At 43.0% G+C, this 23,037-nt stretch overlaps 2 protein-coding genes and 1 non-coding gene across 3 annotated transcripts in view; 2 read left to right on the forward strand and 1 right to left on the reverse strand.

The window, feature by feature from the left end:
- Positions 1-1,093: 1,093 nt before the first annotated feature.
- Positions 1,094-8,694, reverse strand: DENND10 (DENN domain containing 10). Its single transcript, XM_063405213.1, has 9 exons — positions 8,614-8,694; positions 7,917-8,113; positions 6,747-6,826; positions 5,099-5,247; positions 4,804-4,915; positions 4,330-4,430; positions 3,143-3,250; positions 2,492-2,586; positions 1,094-1,831 (listed from the first exon to the last, which is right to left on the reverse strand). The coding sequence occupies exons 1-9, from the start codon at positions 8,657-8,659 to the stop codon at positions 1,655-1,657; spliced, it is 1,065 nt and encodes a 354-aa protein (XP_063261283.1). The 5' UTR covers positions 8,660-8,694; the 3' UTR covers positions 1,094-1,654.
- Positions 8,695-11,158: 2,464 nt separating this feature from the next.
- Positions 11,159-23,037, forward strand: part of EIF3A (eukaryotic translation initiation factor 3 subunit A) — a 28,693-nt gene continuing 16,814 nt past the window's right edge. Inside the window, exons 1-10 of the mRNA XM_063405217.1 lie at positions 11,159-11,315; positions 14,885-15,075; positions 15,275-15,411; positions 17,238-17,401; positions 18,435-18,634; positions 19,102-19,310; positions 19,806-19,977; positions 20,908-21,012; positions 21,791-21,889; positions 22,570-22,686. Of these exons, the coding sequence (XP_063261287.1) occupies positions 11,267-11,315; positions 14,885-15,075; positions 15,275-15,411; positions 17,238-17,401; positions 18,435-18,634; positions 19,102-19,310; positions 19,806-19,977; positions 20,908-21,012; positions 21,791-21,889; positions 22,570-22,686 (1,443 nt within the window). The 5' untranslated portion in view covers positions 11,159-11,266. The remainder of the gene's footprint in view (positions 11,316-14,884; positions 15,076-15,274; positions 15,412-17,237; positions 17,402-18,434; positions 18,635-19,101; positions 19,311-19,805; positions 19,978-20,907; positions 21,013-21,790; positions 21,890-22,569; positions 22,687-23,037) is intronic.
- LOC134555158 (small nucleolar RNA SNORA19) lies at positions 22,248-22,380 on the forward strand. The gene has a single exon (XR_010081382.1). It is a non-coding gene; the product is annotated as a small nucleolar RNA SNORA19 (small nucleolar RNA).

Here is a 23,037-nt window from a genome sequence, read left to right on the forward strand (position 1 = left end):
TTACATGCTACTGTGTTCAGAATTTAAACTTTAGACTAAGTGTTTAAAGCAGAATTTTACACCCCTGAAAATAGGGGATTGTTCTGAAGCACTTTCATTTCCTGACTGTAATAAACACCCATTGTATACACAGATGCCACATTCCTTAATCACATTCTAAAATAGATTTCCTTAAGGTATCATACATAGCAAAAGGACAACTCTTTATCCAACCAATATTGCTTGCACATAGTTATTGATGAGCTCTACCAGTTTCAGAATAGCAAACATCCAATTATTTAACAATATAAATATTGGTTACTAAAGTTTTAATCATCAGTATAAAATCTCTATGTAAAACCACATGCTACAGCATACCTGTACAAAGGCCAGGAAAATGTTATTTTTTTCTTATAACAAAGTGCTACTGCAGAATTGACTGATTTGTTGTGGACATTTGTGAACAAATACAGATTGTTTGGCTCAGAGCATTTCCTTACAGACTCTAAATTCTTCTCAGAAGATTGTAAAGCAGTTAGTTTCAGGCTGCTCAGTGAAAAAAAAAACAAAAACAAACAACAAAAACTCACTACTCTTGAGTTCTGGCTGTGCAACCAAACAAGTAGGCAAATTTTAATTTTCTCTAAACTCTTTCCCAGTTTTCACTATGACTTCAGAAGTTTCCATCTAGATTTCATTTCCACAGAGCACCATCAGACAGTACCTGTGTTACAGCTCCAGTCACCTGTGGCACCTGGCCATTCCAGCATTCCTGGTGCATGAGGCTCTGACTCATCTGACTTTCACATGGAGCAGGAGTGAATGGCCAGCTCTCTTCTCAGCTGAGAGCCCCAACCCTTCTCAAATGGCTGCAGCTGTAAGGCAGCACCTGTCCATGACCCCTTAGGAAGCCCCACTTCAAGCACAGTAATCCTGAATCCTGTCCCTCCATCAGAGACACAGGATGGAGTGAAAGGGGGAAACCTCTAAGGCAAGAGTCCAAAAGAGGTGCTCGACTCACACCTGAGCTTCAAAATATCCCTTCCTTTTCATACTAAGGCTACCACATGAGATTTTCCCAGACATCCTTTATTCACACCTAGACACTTTCAAGTAGAATGAGAGAACTTGTCCATTTATTTGGGATTTCCAGGTATCAGGCAGTCCAGAGCAAGAGCAGCATCTGACAGGCTGACACCCCTGGAAGCCCAGAAGGAGCACTCAGAGCAGCTGCACGTTCAGGGTGTCCCTGTGCAGGGATCAGCACATCCCAGCTGTGCTGGGCTCACAGCTCGTGTGCTGCAGCCACGTTCCAGACCCCAGGCAGACAAGTCAGAGCTGTCCAGCCTCTGGAATGTGCAGGACAAACAGCCACTGATGTCTGCCACAGCCTGGACACACTGGCCTGTGCTGCTTGTACATCCACTCCCTTTGTGGGGTGAAATACAGGAGCCATAGGTGCACAGTTAGAGTTGGGGGCAGATAATGACACCAGGAATGTTCCCAAATATGTCTCCGTATGTTCCCAGTCAAGCTCCAGTATTCTGCATTACATCATGGTAATTAGGACATTGACTCATACCTTTAGTTTTTTGTATAAAATACTAGGTATACCTATCTGGATGGCAGAGACAGCTTTTTCAGAATTGGTCCATAACATTGCAGTGCATCAAAATCAGATTTTGAGCATTTGTTCAGCAGCTGCTAAATGAAAAAGGAAGTTTTCTGTGGCTGGTGGAAATCGCTTTTGTTTCAGGGCCTCAGCATTAAGGGTTGGTTTTTCATTGCCATCAGAAACTTCAGTAAGTGAGGCTAAAGTAGCCAAGATTTCTTTTGTCTTCAGAGAAATGTCCTTAAGGAACAGAAAAACAAGCAATCATGAATATAGTATTAGGTATTAAAAGGTCTTCACATATACTTACAATAAAAAAAAATCAATACAGAACAAAAAAGGAAAATAATGATAAATAAATAGCTCATTTAAAATAAGGACCCTATTTATTTCAAGGCTATCTTGTAACAGTTCTTCAGCCCAGGCTTGTGCCATGCTGGATAAAGGAAGCACAACCACTCCTCTCCTGACCTTACTGAGCTCTGTGACTAAGTCACTCAACTGTGAAATGTCCAATATTAAATGGGGGAGGGAGTGATAAAATGCCATCATCATAGAAATCAGGTTTTATAGCTAAGAAGCCATATTTAGCAGGACCTTTTCAAGGTATTGCCAATACTATTGACAAAGCATTTGGCAAAATGCCTTGTAGAATAAAACTGGGAAACTAGTCTTAAAATCAATAGAATTTCTGAACTTTCTACAGCAATGTAGTTACCCAAGAGATAATATAAACTAAGTTATCTTCAAAAACCTTCATGATGAATAAAAATGCTCATTTGTGAAAAGGCAGAAGGTAGAAGAGACTGAATGATTCTCAGTGATACTCTTCCTCCTACTCCCTCCTTCTGCCAAGATTTAGTAATAGAAGTTAATTAGATTTAAAAATAAAATATTAACCTTAATGACTTGGCTGTCTGATTTATCTGGATCTTCTGCAGATTGAACAATTAACTGTCCAATTTCTTTGTGAAGTTTTCCCATTGTCATTGCCTCTGTGTAAGAAACAAACAAAACACCACACATCACATTTTTGTGATATATAGAAATACATATGAATAACACACCAAACTGAGAAATCTTTTCATGACTGCCATTTGAAATCTGTTGGTAAAGGCAATAATCTTGTATCAACAGCTAGCCCCTCTGAAGTGGCCCAAAGCAGTGATAAGGAGCAGCAAGATGATAAGCAACACACAAGGTTTTCTTTCAAATAATCCCCAGCCTTCAAGTCTTTAAGTATTTAGTGCCATTCCAGTTTTTCTAAAAACTCATGTAATATCTCTCCATTCAGCTGAAAGCCTCTTCCATGTCTAACATGGATGAAATCTCAATTGTTTATTTCTTAGAAAACAAAGCACATCTTTCCAAATTCCAACATTAACCAGTCTTCCAGGGTGGCAATAAAATGAAGACAGAAACTTACATATTGACTTTTCAAAACCTGGAAGAAAGAAAGATCAAGATTGTTTAACCTACAGCAAGGTTTAGCAATTACTGCCACCCCTGGAATAAACTGCCTCCCAATCCAAAATACAAACAGCAACCAACCTTTTACTACAGGTGAAACTGTAATCTCACTGTCTGCCAAATTCACATACACATCATAGAGGTCTGATCTGCTGCTCACTTCAGAGTCTGTAAATCCAGCGATGTAACCTAGAGCACGGAATTCAGCAAGGTTAGGATCTTCATAAATAAAACCAAAAATCACAGTCCTAAAGTCTGTTCTGAGTATTTGACACAATACCCATTGGACCTAGGAGGTTGCTCTCTTGATATTATCATTCAACAAGTGTTCAGCAGATGCTTCATTTCCAAGGAGCTTAAAAAACAACTTCTAAAACTACCATGAGCACAGATTAACTGTTAACACTACAGCAATATCACCAAGTTATCAATCTGAAATGTTAAACTCTCTTCCTACCTTCCTACTAAAATTACTCATTTGCAACTTTGTCATTACAAAAATCTCCACTCTGGAGCCTCTTGTCACGAAGTCAGTATTAGACTGGAACAGAGAATAAACCCAGCAGATTTTCTTATTTATAGCATATCAGATGAGCAAACCTGGAGCAGTTTTCTCCATGGAAGATGCTTGGTGAGCTGTAGAAAGGCTGAAGATGAGTAGTATCTTTGCTCATATTCTGTATAAAGAAGCCTCTTAATGGCCACATGATGAGTCACAGGAACCTCTGCATAAAGCAAGGGCCTGTTCCTGGATTGTGCATTAAGCACTGTGCACACACAGCACTGGGTCACACAGACCAAACTCCTACAGGTAAAGTTTACCTGTGCTTAGGAGCCTCAGATTTACTGACACCAGGACAGAAATCTGGGACTTCAGAGTTAGGAATTCAAAAAAACACATTCCATTACTAGTGATGTGTAGAAGCTGGGAAAAAATGCAGCTTATTTAAGTGAGCTGCTTCTCTACAACAGGAAAACTTTCAATCCCTTCAATCAAAGCATCAAAAAAGTCTCAAGGCTGCTTTGCATCTGTCATTAGGGATAGACTGATATTGACCCACCCAAAGCCACCAGATTAACTAATTATCTTCCCACATACTTGTTTAGTTTATTTGCCTTTTCCAAAGAAAATTATGTTTAAATTTGATCAACAGCATTAATACAAAATAACCTTTTTTTCCCTCCGAAGTTCCCTGGTGCAAAACTTTGCAGCAACAGAAGCTGAAATTGAATTTTCCTGGTATTTTTCTTTAATAAATTATCACTACCTGTGCAGGCTTTTAAGGCTTCCAGTTCCTCCTCATTTAGATGCACGTATGAATGGAGAATTGACCAGTCTTGTCGATGCCACACTAAAGCTGGCAAAGTCCTAGGGAGATTAGGGTGCAACTTGAGACACAGTAGAGTTTTACTTACACTAACTAAAGCTTCACAGTAAAAACTGCATGCCATGAAAAAATACAATTATCACTAGGTCTCATTTGGGGGGGTATATATATATGTATATGAACTGTAGAGACTTCTACTATCAGTGCAGAGTTTATCACTCATTACACCATTAAACTTTTCTGAGTTGAGCAACATATAGCTAAACCTTAAGAAGGATTCAGCAGAATTTCTATGAACAGGTTTAAGATAGATTTTTTTTTTCCTTAAAATACAGGCTTTTTTGTCAATGAAGGTTCAAAATTGTTTGGATTTCTGGAAGTGGGTGGGACGGAAGGAAGGAATTGATAAAATACCTGGTAAATTCCTGGATAGCCTCTATTCTAGGATGGTAAACTACAATTCTCTTCTTTAACATCAGTGCAGTATATAAAATAACTGTTTCCATTCCAAACTGAGACACTATATCTAGAAAAGAGGGGAAAGTATGTTATAGAAGATATATATATGCTGATATTATCATGTTTTTGAAGAAGCTTAATAGTAACAGCAGAGGTGACAGTGTCAGCACAGTTTACTTGAAGCATACGTGAAAACAATATTTTGGGCTGTAAGAAAGAAATCAGAATAGAGACTCTGGCAGAGATTAACCTTTGATGGAGCCAGCAAGGTAAGCCTTCCGAGCATCAAAGTCCTTGCTGAGGAAGGATCCATTTTCTTCACTTTGGCAGATGCCCTTTGTAAGGACTGCAATGTAACTCTCCATCATTTTAACTGGACTTCCATGCTTTAAGTAGATTCTGTGTGAAAAGAAGAAACTCTGGTATTTTAACTGCATTCAGTGCACCAAAATATATATGAAAAATTAAAAAATTAAACATCAGTATAAAAATAGCAATATTGCTGGCAATAACTCCTATTCTGGACACCTGGTTCAGGTTTTAAACACTAAACTGGAAGTCTTCCAGCATGCACACAAACACGTCTGTCTTTTAGAAATTAAAATAACCCTGTGCTTTTATTTCAGCTTTCTATTTTATGAATGAACCAACATGGACTAAGATAGATGCACACCCCAAAGGTGTAGGCAGGTGTCCAGACAAAGGATTCTTTGCAGACTTGGAAAGTGTCTGCTTAATGAAAAAGCACCTACCACAGTAACTCCTGTTACTACATGCAGACTATGACTAGATAGCTTTTAATATTTTATCCAAGTCTCTTTTGCCATTCTTCCCTCCTCTTTGCTAAGTGATGAAAGAAAAATATAAACAGGTCCTTGATACTCATTAAAAACCCAAAATGACACAGAAGAAGCAGACACTGAGAGAACCCATGCACTGTCAGCTGTCTTCCAGGAAGCAGAGAGACACTGTAACCTATTTTACACGTTAAGATATTTCAGGAATAGCACTGAAGTTGTCAGCTAGACATTTTCCATGTTAGCTATAGCACAGAGCTACATCACATTTGAAACTCAATTATTATCATGCTTAGAAGAATCCATTCTAGATCTGAAAGGAAGTATTAGCTGGTAAGTCAGCAGAAATGTGACACACAGTGAAACTAAGTACTTCATGTATCACCAAAAAAGAACAAATCTCAGTTTTTCAGTACCCTGCAGAAATGGTAAGCCTGAAGGTATTCCCAATTCTACATTATATATAGTAAGTCCCAAGAGCACATAACCTCAGAGTTGCATCCAATTAGCAGCAAAATCTCAGGGAATACTCTTGGTATCAAGAACGGGGACCAAACTAATTCAGAAACTGAAGGAAAAGCAAAATAAGCAGCAGAGAGAGAGCAAGAGAATGGGGACATGAAGGGAAATGAGAAAACAGGACAAGGAAATGAGAAGAGGTTTTCTGGTTGGAAGAGGGCTCTCACTTCCCTCTAGCAAAAGCAAAAACATCCCTGGGTGCTGTGCTTAGCTCAGAGGAGCAGCAAGCAGCATTTACAAAGATGTTGTGGAGGGATACAAGTCATTTAAGTCCAGCACTGACATCTTCCCAAACATTTACACTTTTAAAAAATATATTCTTAGAGAAAATTAGTGTGAGGGTGGTGATGTTGTGTGTCTGGAGAACACACACACATTAAAACCCAATGAACATCTGACATTCACTCAACACTTTCTGAACATGACAAGCTCAAATCAAGGATTTTTATCACCTGATTTCATTTGTAGGACTGAGTTTCCAGCAATTTGTTTGAATAAATGCAACACAATGAATTCAACCTTTTGCTTTGGCAAGATCTAAGCATGCACACAGCAGTACCTCAGGCCAGCTTTTATACACACCTACAGAGGATCCTGGTGAAGGCTGCATATTTCTCTGGGTTGAAGTCTTTGGCCGTCAGGACAATGGAGAAGTGGGTCACCTGCACATGACACAGGCACAGAAACACACAGAGCTCAGTAAAGACCCCACACAAACTGTCCTGCTCACTTTACTGTCAAGGCTCCAAGCTCCTAACTGCAGGAATGGCCTGGACAGAGGACTTCAGATGTGACTCAGCTCTAGTACAGACTATCTTTTGCTTCACCTACACACAAGTGTTGCTCTCCTCTAATCTCATGAGGCTATTAAAAAACAGAAAGGCATTTTTCTTCCCCACAGCAGGGAGGAAACTTCCAGAATTTGTTGCCAAAGGAGGCGGGGAGGCAGACAGCATCAACATATTTAGAAAGAGACAGGAAAAAACCCACAGCGGGCCCACAAACAGAACTACTCCGACTTCCTCAATCAAATGATTAAGGGCTGGGACAGTACAAGACTGAAAGTCTGCAGACAATGACCAGGCTCACGTGTCCTCCTGAAATAGCATCTCCCACTGCAACTACTGAAAGCACTGTGACATTTAATTTTATTTTAGTTCATAGGAAATATAAATTGGAGCGAGGAAAGGCAAGCAGCATTCTGCTGTGGGCATCCAAAATTACCACATTATCTTTCTACTTAACAACATAGCACGAAACATGAAAATTGAACAGACTTAACCAGCAGTTTAATGATTTTCATAACAGGGAAAAGATAGAGGATACAACTGTATTTGCTGTCTTCTAGTAATCAATGCAGTGGAAAAGAAGTACCTACATAACTTGATCGTTTGGGGGAAAAAGGCAGCAAGTTCTAAAGGAACAAGACTCTGCACAGTATGAAACAACCTTTGTAGAGAGAAAAGAATGCTGAACTTGAAATGCCAATTAACTAGAAACAGCAGCATGAAATAGCATTTGTATGTTAACACAAAGAATTGGGTAATGAATATCTCAGTTATTCTGCAATTCCATGTCTGGGTGACAAACGAAACATAGACAGGCTGGACACCTGCACAGAGCTGTTATCTGTGAGCTTGAATCCCTTTTCTTCCCCACGTTTCTCTCCATGGGAAAACACTGCTAAATCCACAGAGGAAGCTCTGCAGAAGCCCTCCCTACATCCTACTGAAAACCCCTGCCAAGCCATACCTTTTTCAAGGCTGGAGAATCTTGAACTTCTACCGTTGTGATGTAGAACCAAGACCTTTTATACTGGCCGAATACAAACGTATGAAGCAATTTGTTTTCATCTGTAAGGCAGCACTTTCGCAGCAACAGAGTCCTCAGTTCAGGTGTGATGGACGGATAGCACCAAACCCACAAAGCATCTCCGTTGGTGTCTTTTTCTATGGTGGAAAGATGGTCACTGTGAGAATGCCAAACAGCAGCAAGGAAGTAAATTGATGGGTTAATCAGGTTTGTTTCCTGGAATCAGATTAAAATTCCACCTTACCCTGACCCTAGACATCCAGTTCTGCCCCTACGGTTTAAGCCTTAAGGTAGGAATTATGATACAGGCTTCATTTTTAAAATATTAATAAATCTCCATTCTTGACCTGCTTCACGAGGTCAGAGAAGCACCAAGTTTGAACGCACATCCAACATGAGCACGGTATTGAGGAACAAGCACCGGGACCAGCTGATTTACGATTTTCTCTATTTCTGATTTCGCAACACAAGCCTCGGAAGCCGCGAATTTCAGACACTTCGGCCGAGTTGTGCACGGCTTAGCTCTGCAACAGGCGGGGCCGGCATCCCCGGCACCGCCCGGGCCCGCGGCCTCAGCGCGGCGGGCCCCGGTACCGCGGCACCGCCCCCGGCCCGGCCCGGCTCCCCCGGCCCTCACCGATCAGCCCCACGGCCCGCAGCAGCTGCGCCTCCGGCTCTGCCATCTTCGCTCCGCCGCCTTCCGCCCGCCCGGGCCCGCTCCGCCCTCACGGCCCCGCTCCGCCCGCCCGGCCCGCCCCCCCGCCATTTACTGAGCGCTCCCCGCCCGCCCGCTGCCTGCGCTGCCTCCGCCGGGAGCCGCCCGCCTCTTCTCCGGCGGTAGCGGGGGAGAAATGGCCTGGGGAAAATGGGTCTGTTTTGTGGTCTGCGTGACAGAATCCCTGGGTGGTTGGAGTTGGAAGGGACCGTGGAGCTCAGCCAGTGCAGGTGCCCGGAGCACGGCACTCAGGAGCGTGTCCAGGCGGCTTTTGGAGATTTACAGTGAGGGAGGCTGCAGGGCCGCCGTGGGCAGTCCAGTGCGCGATCACTGCACAACACAGTTCTTCCTCGTATACAGGTGGAATTCCATGTGTTTCTGCCTGTTGCCTCTTGTCCCGCTGCTGGACACCACCGAGCAGAGCCTGGTCCATCCTCTGCCACCTCCCGTCAGAGTGACAGACATGGATGAGAGTCCTGCTCAGTTGTCTCTTCTCCAGGCTGAACAGCTCCCTTAGCCTTTCCCAAAAGCGAGGAGCTCCAGTGCCGTCATCATCTCCACAGCCCTCTGTAAGTCATGGGGCACAGTTTATGTAAAATGTTACACAAAAGGAGGGTGGCCCTGCTGGCAGCCACCTCCTGAAGTGACAGCCAGGAGCTGTACCCTGAGTAACCCAAAACACAGACAGCCCTGTGTTTCCACACAGCATGGATAAAGGCTGGCTTGAGTGGTGTGAAGACGTCATGGAAGCAGAACAACTATTCCTGAGTAACTCCATGCATCAGCAAGTTTATTGAGAATGTAAAGATCTCATTTGCAAGTTTGGATGAACAGTGGCACCTGAACATTGGACTCCATGATTTTAAGGGTGTTTTCCAACCTAAATGATTCTAGTAATACCATGACACTGATTAGAAGAAATTTCTGAAATAACTGGGATAACTAGAGGAGCATCAGAAGCTGCTTCCATGTGAAGTTCTGGGAGACCAGGCTTGTCCCAGCCTGGCTACAGAACACTCCAAAGGGCAACCTGCCCTATGATTTTCATGAAGTCATGAAGCACACACGTTAAATATACTCAGCTCCCACATAGGAAGAGACATGACAAGTCAGATGACAAAAGCTGCTCCTGATACAAAATCATCTTGATCCCAGCCTGGAAGGCTTTCAGGAACTTCAAAGATCCAAAAACATGGAGTAGGCTGCCCAATAGCAAATCCAGCTATAAGTACCAGGCAGGACACGTGCAGTCCCCATGAGAAGGCTGCAAGGACAGTCACTGGCTCTGGTGACATGGGCACAGCTGCCACCCAGACCTCAGGTACTCACTCGACAGACTTTGAAATTAATTTTATGAATACAAGAAAATCACTTGTTCAGCACTATAAATACCTTAGTGATGACTCTACTTAATGCAGGCCGTACTAAAATACAGGTCTGTCAGGGTTTAGGAATAGAATTCCCCAATCTAGTGTTCCCTAATACTGAAACACTCCAGACCACTCCCTCACGTCCCCCCACACCTCCCTCTGCGATAGGATGGAGAATTTGAGGTGCAAAAAGGTAAAGACCACGGGTTGGGCTGAGAACTATTTACTAGAAACAGCAATGGTTTAAGAAAACGAGCAGTAAAAAAATGCTGATAACAGAGTGCGAGACAGGTGAACGACTCACACGAGGCCCAGCGCCACCCGAGCGCCGGCCCGGCAAAGTCCCTGTGCCCCCGGTATCGTTTGAGGCTCGTTGGCCTTTGTGGAGCTCGCCCCGCGATCCCCTCCCGATCCCGATCCGCCCCACGGTCCCGATCTTCCCGCGACCCCATCTCACGATCCCTTCAAGGTCCCCGTCCCAATCCCCCTCCCGCTTCTTCCGCGATTCCTCCACGATCCCCTCCAGGTCCCGGATCCCAATGCCCCGTCCAGCCGGTCCCGATCGCAATGCCCTTTCCATCCGGATCCGGTCCTGATCAAGATCCCGGTTTGGTCCCGGCGCCCATCCCGATCCCAATGCCCTGTCGATCCGGTCCCGATCCCGATCCCAGTGCCCCGTCGATCCTGTCCCTGTCCCGATCCCAATGCCCTGTGGATCCGATCCCTGTCCCGATCCCAATGCCCGGTCGACCCAGTCCCGATCCCTGTGCCCTGTCGATCCTGTTCCTGTCCCCATCCCTGTGCCCGTCGATCCGGTCCCTGTCCGATCCCAATGCCCGTCGATCCTGCCCCGGTCCCGATGCCAATGCCCTGTCGATCCTGTCCCTGTCCCGATCCCTGTGCCCGTCGATCCTGTCCCGATCCCTGTGCCCGTCGATCCTGTTCCTGTCCCGATCCCAATGCCCGTCGATCCGATCCCGATTCCTATCCCGATTCCTATCCCGATCCCAATGCGCCGCCGCTGCTGCTCCGCTCCCGCCTGGCGGTTCGCGCGCGCGGGGCGGGGTTTCCGCTTCCGCCGTGGGGGCGCGCGGGCCCTTTTCCCTCCCCTTCCTCCGGCGCCCCCTCCCTTTCCGGCCGCGCGTGCCGCCTGGCTGGAGCTCGGAGCCGCCGCCGCCCCGTGAGGAGCCGCCGCCGCCGCCATCATGCCGGTGTACTTCCAGCGGCCCGAGAACGCCCTGAAGCGGGCGAACGGTCAGTGCGGGCCGCGCCCACACACACACAGCGCCGGGTCGCCTCCCGCGCCGCTCCCCGGCTCCCGGCCGCGCCCGCTCCGGGACCCGCCGGCCCGGGAGAACCCACCCGGAATCCGCCGGCGCTGAGCGGAGGCCGCCCGGGAGTGCCCGCCCGGGAGGGAGCGGGCGGCGCGGGGAAAGGGCCGGGCCGGCGCGGCCGCGCCGCATGGCGGAGGGGAGGGAGGCCCGGCGGGTGCGGGGAGCGGGCCCGGCCCCGCCTCCCGCTCCCCTGGGCCCCACGGCCGCCGCCGGGCCAAGGGGGAGCCGCGGCGGGCAGGGCCGGCCGGGGCTGGGCGTGAGCGGGCCGGACCGCGCTGCCCTGACGGGGTGAGCTCCAACCCGGGCTGATCCCGGACCCGTGGGCTTCGTGTGTTGTATCCCGTCCTTCATGTGACTCCGGTGAGAACGCAAATGGTAAAACTCCTTCGCTGCTGCACAGGCTGATAACACTGGTTTGCCCCTGGAAGAGCGACCAAGGGAGACAATTCAGCGCTGTAGCCGTCGCTTTTTGACTGCCACATAAAAGCTGGACTGGTTATATTTATCAGCTGGCTCATTTCGGGCCAAACATATGGCTTTGACGCTTCTGTTTTTTATAGTATCCTATTTTAAGCCCTTAGCAAGACCATTTAGACCCTTCATTGTCGCAGGGCTGATAGCAATGACACTTAAAGACATCCACAAGTTACGCATGATGTATGGGTCTCAAAATGACAGCACAAGAGACTTTCTGATCCGGGGACTGTGCATTATTCAAGTACTTAGTATATTAACAAGAAAATGTAAAAGTACTGCACGTCTTCAAAATTTTTAATCAGAAATCCATTGTAAAAACCTTTTCCACAAAGATAAAAATATGAAAGATAAAATCAGCTTCAATCAGCATTCAAGAATGAAGATATGTTGTATCAGTCCTTTCACTGAAAAAGATGCATGTACCATAATATATGAACTTTATTAATGCTTGCAAATTCTTGGGTAGAGTGAGTGGTACTTGGTGTGCAAGTCACATTTCTGGAATATTGACTTTAAACTGCTCATTATTGATGCTGTCCTGCTATTTAAGTTCACATTTCTTGTTCTGCTGCAGTTCTGCTGAACTGTGTTGGAGTGAAGGAGCTGAGTAGAATTGAAGGGTGGGAACTGAAGGGGTTCTCCAGACAGATGCTGGCAATCCTGAATTTCAGTGGACTGAATGGAAAACATGACAAGCAGTGTCAAGTCTTACAAACTGCAAGGGCTCAATCTTACCACAGCCAAGCACAATGAAGGGTGGAAAGTCATACTTAAGGCAGAGTGTGTGCTGCAGGAAGCAGTTTAATGTTGAACTGACACTTCAGGTGGGGACATCCAGTACACTTTCCAGAGTTTCAGTGTGTGTTTTATGTGTAAGGCTCAAGTGAGCTTTAGAAGCACTTCATATTCTCAGTGATTTCAGCATACAGAGGTGATGTTTGGAAATATGAAGAGCATGGAGGATTTTATGTGTATACAGATATGTAAGAAAAGCATTTTTATATTGATAAATGTAGGTCAAGGCCAACCCTCAGCTATTGTTAATATTTGGCATTGCTTTGTACGCAGGGATGTAATGCAACTTGAAGGAGTGTTTTATTGTTGCAGATACTAAGCTTGTTCACTGTTAGAGATACTGTAAAGCACATGACATCTCTGTCACCTCTTGTAATGACGTGTTTTCTCAGATCAAAAACTAAGCTTAGTTCAGGATTTTAGGTTAGCAGTAAGTGAATTGTTCATGTACATCAGCTGGTTCTTGACCACCCAGCTTCAGTTGCTACTCTGGATACCTGTTAGCATTTAAGTATAAAAGAACAAAACTATTAGAAGGTAACCCTTACAGCTACTTATGGACTCAGCTTTACAATTTGTATGTTACAGATCTGAGTTTCCATAACGTGCAGTTCCTACTGCTACTGCAAAGTGTGGCATTGTGTGCTGTATTTGATTCGTCAGGTTCATTTTTTGCTTTTTCTGAAGTATCTCTTGAATTAGCCTTAATTATTTGACTGACTTGTAAGAACCTGCTTGGCCAGAGTTAATTAAAAGTTTCAAAACAACATAAATTAATTTTGTGCTTTGTCCAGTTGGATATCGACCACTGAGAACAGTGGTTGCAGTGCTGTGGCATTGTTGCAGGATTAAACTTGCCTTTCAAGTTTATTTTCATAAATTAAGTGTAAAGCTGAGCAGTAATTGTCTCAAAAGCAGCTCTGACATAGAATAGCAGTGTAAATTATGGGATGGAGGGTAGCTTTGTTAAAATTCTCTTGGTGAGTAAGTATTGCTGGATACTGTCACACCGTAACTTTGATTATCTTCAGTTGTATCACAGAGCTTTCTCTAGAAGGGAACTTGCTCATCCTTATTTACATAAACTGAGCTCTGAATATGAGCTGTTGTGGTCCTTAAATTAAAACCACTTTGCTGCTTTCAATCTAAACCTTTTGCCATGTTTAAGTTCAAGTTTGGGATTCCAAAGCTTAGAAACTCTATCTGATGTCTGAGCCCCTGGAGCAGGCCCCTACTTTAATAGTTTCTGCCATTATTTCTTTAGGAATTGAGTGCTTTCCAAAGTACCTCATGGGAAGTACTGACTCCACCCCTCAGCCTTTAAGAACAGGCACATTTCCCACTAGTTGTACTTGAGCTCCCTTATCTTTCAAACCTGTTTGCTTCCCATTCTGTGTGTTCATTTCTCCTACTGTTCTGCAGTGCCTAGTACGTTCAGAGTAGGGTCTGTGTGTGTGTGGGTTGCTGCCTCAGTGTTTCCTGTGGGTGGTTTGCTGTGTTTTTGCGATGTGGAATGTGTGGGATATCAGAGGTGGGAGTTGCTGTGATGCTGAGAGCTCCTGTTAAAAACAGCAGCTGCTTAGGGATGAATAAATGGGGCACTGATTTCAGCAGCAAGCCTGATTTTAAAAGTATCTGACCCTTCAACTGAACTGCAGCAGTTTTTGATGTAACTTCTGTAAACTAAAGTGCTAAACCACTCAAGTTAAAAACAACAAATGAGCACCTTTGCTGAGTGAAGTTTTTCTCCTCCTCTCCTTCCTCCACCTGAGAGCAGGACTTTCTCTTTCAGCCACATTTGTGGTGTGTTTTGCAGCTTGTTAAATGCCCTTGGTAGGTGCTGTACCCACAGGCCTCCTGGTGGGTATTCTTTGTCCTCAGTGAAACCAGGATGGTTAAAACTGGATGTGTGCATTCATACACATTCATGTGTGTGAGGTCCTCAGCCTTGCCTGGATGGATGGAGAGACATCTCTGCTACCCTGAAATTCCCATGTAAATTTACTGGGCAGTATTTGTTTGCTAGTTATGTCATTGAACATAACATATGCCATTGAACTGGCACTCAGTTGCCAACGTTTTTGTTCTGGCCAACTAAATCAAATTATCAATGCACTCTGGGTAGAGTCGATTAAATTCTGAATGTTTTCTGTGTTAAGCATAAAACATGCATCTTCTGGTGTGCAAGTCTTTTGCTAACTGGGATTTCACTTTCAGAATTTCTTGAGGTTGGCAAAAAGCAGCCTGCCCTTGATGTTCTCTACGATGTTATGAAAAGTAAGAAACACCGAACATGGCAGAAAATCCACGAGCCAATTATGCTGAAGTACCTGGAGCTCTGCGTGGATCTGCGCAAGAGTCACCTGGCAAAAGAAGGATTGTACCAGTACAAGAATATTTGCCAGCAGGTATGGCTTTTGATTTTTATTGTGCTTATTTATAGCAGGCATAGTCTGTCAGCTGATAGAATTTAAAAGTAACTGATTTGTCCTGAATTAGGATTAATCTTCTTTTTAGATGTTCTTGGGTTTGTAGCAGTTACATTTTAAAAGATTTGTTGCCTGTTGTGGGTGGAAACATCTTCCCATTTTTTTGCCTTTGGTGTAGGTTAACATCAAATCTTTGGAGGATGTTGTTCGAGCCTATTTAAAATTAGCTGAAGAAAAAACAGAAGCAGCTAAAGAAGAATCCCAGCAGATGGTACTGGACATAGAGGACTTGGATAACATTCAGACTCCAGAAAGGTGTGCTGCCTGTCTTTAAAATGTAGCAATTCACAGAAATTATCCTTATTTCTGTTCACAAAGTTGAGATATAAATGTGGTAGACTTGAAACTGAATACTAGCGGTGTTCTAGAGGTTTTAAAGGAAGGGATAAAAGCAGGAATTTTACATTGAATGAAGTCCTAAGTCTGAGTAAAGAAAAGTAAATAAAGCAAGCAGTAAGGAATAGAAAATCAAGATGCAGTGGGAGTGGTTCTGGGAGTTGGGTCACCACTTTCCAGTGTCTGCTCAGATCTGCATCTGTAGTATGGGAGAGTTTTTTATGGTAAACTGCTCATTACTGGTTGATGTAGAAATGCTGTTAATTATATGAGACCAGGGGAATTCCTGTATGTGATATTCTCCATTTCTTCTGATCACATTGTGTATGTACAAACCAAAGGGAATTGTGCTTTGTGCTTGCTTGGTTAAATGATAATAGAAGAAAGGGCATGAAATGTACGTTCAAGAGAGAAATGATAGGATGGGTAATGAGAATGTAGAATGGTGATAGAAATGATAAAAAATTGGAAGAAATTACTGAATTTTGGCTTGTGTAGGAATAAAGTTGTAGTAGTCAAATCATACTCATAAAGACCTGGAGAAGAGGGCTCTGTATTTACATGTTAACAGCAAAACTCTCTAGTAGAAGTTGGTTGCAGAAAAGATGACAGACATCTCTTCAACAGGGGGCAGTGCCATTTGTTATTTCCAGTGCCTGAAATTGTTATAGAGGAATCCACTAATAGTTAAACAGTGAAGATTGACTGACCTCTCTTTTCCTTGTTCTCCTTTCTATAACAGAGGACTAGAGAACGGATCTGTTCAATCACACTTCTCATCTAAACAGGCACAGTTTCCTTTGTGTTTTTTACGTCCTGTTTTCTAGACTTCTCATGCTTTTTCGCTGGATTCTTGATCTGTTAGAGAAAGCACTGGTTTAATACTGTATATAGTACCCAAGGATGCAAATTAGTACTGGAAATGGTGCAATAGAAAAGAGTTACAAGAGTTGAGACTTTCTATTAAAAACAGTTCAAAAAGAATTTTAAGAACGGAGACTTAGGGAGGATGGTTTTTTTTTCTGAGTTTAACATGTTGAGTGGATTGTTCAGCAGAAAGGGATCATGTGGGAAATAGCACTGAATTGGTCTCTGTCCTGGGAATCCTTTCCCCTGTCTTCCATTCCTGTGATGAGGAAATGAAGTTCTAAGAATGCAAGATTATCATATCTTACTTCTGACATACTTAAGCATCTTTTTCATGTCAAAATTTGTAAAGGTTTTGAAATATTCATGTGAATATTCTGGTTTCTGATGTGTGCGGATCATAACACAGCGCTTGTGTCACATGTCAACACGAAGTGAAGTCTGGCAGCAGTGCTGGTGACTAAAAGGGAGGTGTCAGCAAGTACCAAAGTGTCTGCATTGACACTGATACTTGACTCTGACAGAGGGACAGGACACAGCTCCCTGCTAGGAAAGGGAAGGTGAAAATCCTGGAGTTAGTTTCCTTTGAAGGATACATGTTGCTGATGTCTTAGTCTGGAGCTTGGACATGTCAGTTGTATATGCAGTGGCCAAAGTTTGAAACTTTAAAATTTGAAATAATTATCTATATCCTTTAAAGGAAAAGGGGGCAGTCTGAGGGACTGGTTTGAAAATAATCAATAGGCCATTCTGGAGCAATTAGCTATTCAGATTTGTCCAGTTTTGTCTTAGAAAACGGTAGGAAAAATTGATGAGAATTGTAGGGAATAAGCCTCTTTTTTTTTTTCTCTTTCCTGACCCCGCTGCCCTTACTAAAGTGTTCTTTTGAGTGCTGTAAGTGGAGAAGACACTCAGGATCGTACTGACCGCCTGCTTTTGACACCCTGGGTTAAGTTCCTGTGGGAATCCTATAGACAGTGCTTGGATCTTCTCCGAAATAATTCTCGAGTAGAACGCCTGTACCATGACATTGCACAGCAAGGTAGGTGCAGAAGGTGGAACTATAATGATGTGGTGTCCCCCCCTTAAGGAGAGGGGAACATCCAAAATTGTGGTCAAAAGGAGCAACAAGAATCAGAGAATCCTCAAAAGCTTACAAAGTTTTAGTAGTAAATGATATGTTTGGCATGAAAATTGGTGTGTTAGTCCCTGACTTCCCAGTATAAGCACATGGCAGTAGGTTTTGGATAAAGGGATAGGGTGGAAGAAGAGAGGGTTGAATTAAAAGATAGGATTAGAGAGAAAGAATGGGAGGGAAAAAGAGAAAAATCACCAGTTCCTCACTCCAGTGTTGATCCAGCTGATGGCGGTGTCCAGGGTCCTGGAGTGTACACACACTTGGGCTTGACCTTTTTATAGATGAGTTTCTCATTATGCAAATCACTTCTCATGCTCCATCAGTTCTTCTGGACCTTTCTGGAAATGGGTTGGAAAGCATTCAGGATTTTGGGTGATCTTGATCCCCCTCTACAGTCCATCCCCTCTTCTTGACCTCTTTGTTGCACTTGTGTTGTGCTGTGTTGTGCTTATCTTGTCTTAGAAGACAGAACAAGGATGGGTTTTTGAGAACTAGGGGATGAATGGCGGGGTTTTTGTCTGTGTCCTTTCCAGTCATTTGAAAACTTCATTTGACTTTACCATATTTGGATTACTTGAGATTTTTTTTCCCAACATTTTACAACGCCCAAACCTGAATTCATGCCATTCACAGGATTTTGTGTGGTCTTAGTTCAAACTAAAAGCTGGAATCAGTGCATAAATTAGAACATTTTAAAGGCACTTAAAGTATTCCCTTTGCTCTTTAAGCTTAATTATGTAGAAACATCTTCATCTTTTGAGGTCAAGATGAAAATGCTCTGCACTGTCACTTACTCATTATGTGTGACAGATTGTATCGTTTGAGATGTCTTTTGACTGCAAATGAAGACTCTGATTTACATATTTGAATCCCATTTCTAACTACCATGAAGCCACCATTAGTGAACATTTTTAATTCACATTATCCCTTTTTACAGCTTTCAAGTTCTGCCTGCAGTACACGCGGAAAGCGGAGTTCCGCAAGCTCTGCGATAACCTGCGCATGCACCTGGGGCAGATCCAGAGGCACCACAACCAAAGCACGGCCATCAACCTCAACAACCCTGACAGCCAGTCCATGCACCTGGAGACCAGGCTGGTGCAGCTGGACAGTGCTATCAGCATGGAGCTGTGGCAGGTATGCACGCTTGGTCTGCAGCCTTCCCAGAATCTGCTCCGCGCTGTGCAGGTCTCATGGTACATGCAGCAAGGTGAACAAAGGATAAGAGCTAAAGTTTTAATATGAATGCTTAGTCTGGTGTTCCTGCACAGCATTTCAAAACAAGCTTTGCTGGTAGGACTTCTGGAGATTTTTTTGTTTGGTTTCCCTTCCCCCCACCTTGGTTTGTAGCTTGAAAATCTGAATGAAACAAGTTTTCAAAAACACCGAGTTCTAAGCAGATAATTAATGGAGTATGTACAAATAATTTATTAGGAAAGAAGTATTTTATTTCATATAGCTGACAAAACTGAAGATCACAGCTTTCAGTAGTATTAAATATTTTATAGTCTTATAATGTTTAATAAATTGATATTTTTGCTTTCTTGGAGTGTTGCAAAAAACTTCCTAACCGTAGTGTATTTGGTTGTTTTGGGGTTTTTTAGGAAGCTTTCAAAGCAGTGGAAGATATTCACGGACTATTTGCACTGTCTAAGAAGCCCCCCAAACCACAGCTGATGGCAAATTACTATCACAAAGTTTCAACTGTCTTCTGGAAATCAGGAAATGCTCTTTTTCACGCATCCACCCTTCACCGCCTTTATCACTTATCAAGAGAAATGCGAAAGAATCTCACACAAGAGGAGATGCAGAGGTGGGCAAAGACTCTTGCTGTGATCTTAGAATCTGTTTTTAACCCCCTAGGTTCAAAAATAAACTAAATTGTACCTCAAAAGAAGCAGATGACATGTATGGCTATGAGCAGCTCTGTCTAAATTGGCCAGTACTAATTGCCTCAAAAGAAATCTAGAGCAAGGAAGATGTGTTTTACAAAGCTGCAGTGTAAGTATTGTGAACATTAGTGTCACCTTAGTTAAGCTTCCTTCTCTTTACTGAATGAGAAGATGTGCAAGTCAATAAATATCTGGAGGGTTGTTTTCTTTTTCTCCTCTGTGTGGTGGTATTTTCTTCACAAGATTTCACCATTTCCTCTCTGGGGGTAGTTGGTGTCTCCTCTGTTGTTTGTGGTGTTTTTACAGTTTTGCATCCTGGAGGCTCCCTGTTCCTCTCTTGAACTGGCACATACATGAACAGGAATTAGCTAGTGTTCTCTAGCAGTTCACCTCCTGCACTTGTGCTTTGTCCCCAGGATGTCCACTCGAGTCCTTTTGGCCACGCTGTCCATTCCAATAACTCCAGAGAGAACTGATATTGCCCGTCTCCTGGACATGGATGGGATCATTGTGGAGAAGCAGCGGCGCCTGGCCACCCTGCTGGGGCTGCAGGCGCCCCCGACACGGGCCAGCCTCATCAATGACATGGTGGGTACTGCTTCAGCTGAGCAGCCTCACAGCGCTGAGTCCTGTTCCTCAGAGCACTCTGCCTAGCTGGGGACAGCAATTGCAGAGCTAAAACAGCTGTATGGTTAATTGGGATTTAATTGCAGATTCACAAGGACTGCTTGGAGATGGCAGCGATAATTAATGCTTGTGTGCAATTCAGTGGAGTCTTTTATGTCACCCAAGCAACAAATACTGATTTGAAACACTGACGGGTCTGAAACATGTTGTGATCTAGAACTCTGGGGTTTTTTTCTGACTCTGAAGTGTGTAATTAACTGAACCAAGTTCTTATTTTTCTGTTTTAAATATGTTTTGGATAAGCACAGGCCAGATGTCAAATATTGGACCATATGGATATAAGTGATTATGAAAACTTCCCTGTGTTTAATTTGAAGGGATGTTAGATCTATCTATCCTCAGACCTCCCCCAATGCTCGTAAACAAATTAGACTTTAAGTAATGGGTATTTTCAGAGACTGTTTGAATTTCTTGCAGTCATATCTAAAACTTACATTCAAAGCTCATTTTACAATTTGAATCAATTCTTCTTGCAGAAATTCTTCTTGGGAAAATCCACAATTTAAGTCTTCAGAAATTTAATCATGAACAGAGATGTGTAGTTATAGTCTGGATGTGGGCCTGTGTTTGTGTAGTAGGCTTGTGTGAGGTTGGTACTCTAGTCTGTCTAACTTGTTCGTTTTTTGGCTACTTTCCCATTTTTAACTACGTTTAAATGATGAAGTGTAGAATTACTGCAGTTAAGAATGTAATGAAAAATACATAGTCTCCTGTATTAAAGACCACATCTGTTGCCTGTTTAACTTGTTGAATATGAAATTCTTAAAGCATTAACTATTGATTAATACTGTGTTTATGTTGAGATCTTTGGATTTTTTCTGTTGACTGTAGGTCAGGTTCAACGTAGTGCAATATGTTGTCCCAGAAGTGAAAGAACTTTACAATTGGCTTGAAGTAGACTTTCACCCGCTCAAGTTGAGTGCCCGTGTCAGCAAGGTAAGTTTTTTGTAGCTCTGTGTGTAGTAATTGGGCTTGACTAATGGTCTGTTATTTCAATATTGATTTGTGGTAAATATCAACTAGCTTTTTCTATTGCCAGATTTTTCAATAGTAGCCTTGATTTGGTGAAATCCCATTGCCATGACGTGTGCATGAGATCTGATAGAGTAAGCAAGGTTATTGAAATAGAATGAAATTCTCTCAGGTCTTTTGGGTGCTATTCAGAGGCCTCCATGAAGGTGCAGAGTTGTGGGAATGTATCAACAGGGTTTGTTGGTGGAAATGATACTGAGTTAATTTTGTTTAAAGGTGCGAAATAAGAAGAGTGTGTGCACACGTGGGCATATGCTGGCAAGTGGGTTGTGTGCTAAGTGGAAAGATGAACCAATGACTGGTTTTACTGTTAAAAGGTAGAGTGTTGGGAGGTAGCATAATGTAAGAGCTGTTGGTTAGGTTAGTGTAAATTCTGCAGTTAATGAAGCACATCACGTTCTTTTTCTCTGATAGTGGGAACAAAGATATTTGAGGTGCTAAAAAGAACTTGAAGGTAAATTAGCAGTGTGGTAAATGTTGCCAGAACTGTCAGTCGCCTTCATACAAAAACTGTCAGCTCTCCTTTGTAACTGTAAGTGTTCTGATCAAAGGATGCACTTCAGTAAAACAGTATCTGGACAGAAGTGCTCTTGTTTTAAGAGCTGTAAACCAGAAATGTTACTTCAATGGTGGAGTTTGTACAGGTCAATGCAGACAGAGTAACTCTTCAGACTTCTGACAGGTTCTGAACTGGGTGAAGGACCAAGCTGAAAAGGAGCCTGAACTGCAGCTGTACATTCCTCACCTGCAAAACAACACCATCCTTCGCCTTCTGCAGCAGGTATGAGCAAAGATAATGCATGCTCCTAAGTATACATGAGTTAGAATCTGCTTTGGAGGAAGATTTAGTTGGAACCTTTAATGCTGGAATAATTTTTCTTTTTATCAAATAGAAGACTGTTTGATATTCAAATACATTTTTCTAATACATAACCCATATCTTCATTTTGTGCATCATTTAAATACATCTATAGCAGCTATATTTGATAGTGGGATAGAGTGGTGTAGTCTTTTCTTTAGATTCTCTTCATTGTGTACCAAGTTTCTTAAAACTTCTCTTTGGAGTAAGTTCGTGGAGGGGAGTATTTCACTTTGATTTTTAGTTTCTTTTTTTTATTGGTATCTTAGTTTTTTATAAAATGCACATTTCATTGACCTGCTTTCGTTACCAGTGATGAGCAGTGTTATTTCTGGTGTGCTAAAGAAATAGCTGAAGGCTAATTAGCAGCATAGCTGGATGTAGTTATTGCTGCCAGTCTCCTTCATACAAAGCAGCCATTCAGGAATGGGGCTTAATTTGGCTACAGTACAGAAATAAAATCCTCAAACAGTACTTACAACTGCATTAATATGTATACATTCATTTGTTGACAATTTAACAAGTTAATTTTAAAGCCTGTACAACAACTTCTGATTTCTTTTTATTGAGGAGAAATACCTAATGTTTGTGTTCACATTCAGGTGGCCCAGATTTATCAAAGCATTGAGTTTGCTCGCCTGTGTACCCTGGTTCCTTTTGTGGATGCTTTCCAGCTGGAGCGCTGCATCGTGGATGCAGCCAGGCATTGTGACTTACAGGTGAGTGCTGCAGAAAGACTTGGTGTGAAGTGGGTTCATGTCTACTGCACATGATGAAAAGGAACTGGTTGACAATGTGGAGGAAGAGGCAAGAGTGATTTGTCTTTCAGTGCTCATTTTATTGAATTGTTGAAAGTTCAGCCTCTTCTAGTGATTTTGTTGCTGTTGTTGTTTGGGTTTGTTTTTTTCCTAAACCATAGAAATAAACCTTCATTGACAGTGCTGTATTTCTCCTACTAATTTGGTGTTTTTCATAGAGTGGTATGGCAATTTGTTTTTTTCAAGTAATTTTTGCTTAGAGCCTCTTCTGACTCATGGGCAGAGCAACAGAGAAATTGTTCAATAAAAAGT

Source organism: Prinia subflava, chromosome 9 (genome assembly GCF_021018805.1).
Source record: "Prinia subflava isolate CZ2003 ecotype Zambia chromosome 9, Cam_Psub_1.2, whole genome shotgun sequence".
Classification (NCBI taxonomy): Eukaryota; Metazoa; Chordata; class Aves; order Passeriformes; family Cisticolidae; genus Prinia; species Prinia subflava.

Coding starts and splice junctions, on each gene's coding strand:
- DENND10 (XM_063405213.1), bottom strand. CDS start 8,659: ATGGCAGAGCCGGAGGCGCAGCTGCTGCGGGCCGTGGGGCTGATCG. Junction 5,248..6,746: donor TTCACCAGGATCCTCTGTAG/GTGTGTATAAAA, acceptor CTTTTCACACAG/AATCTACTTAAAGCATGGAA. Junction 1,832..2,491: donor CAGACAGCCAAGTCATTAAG/GTTAATATTTTA, acceptor CTGTTCCTTAAG/GACATTTCTCTGAAGACAAA.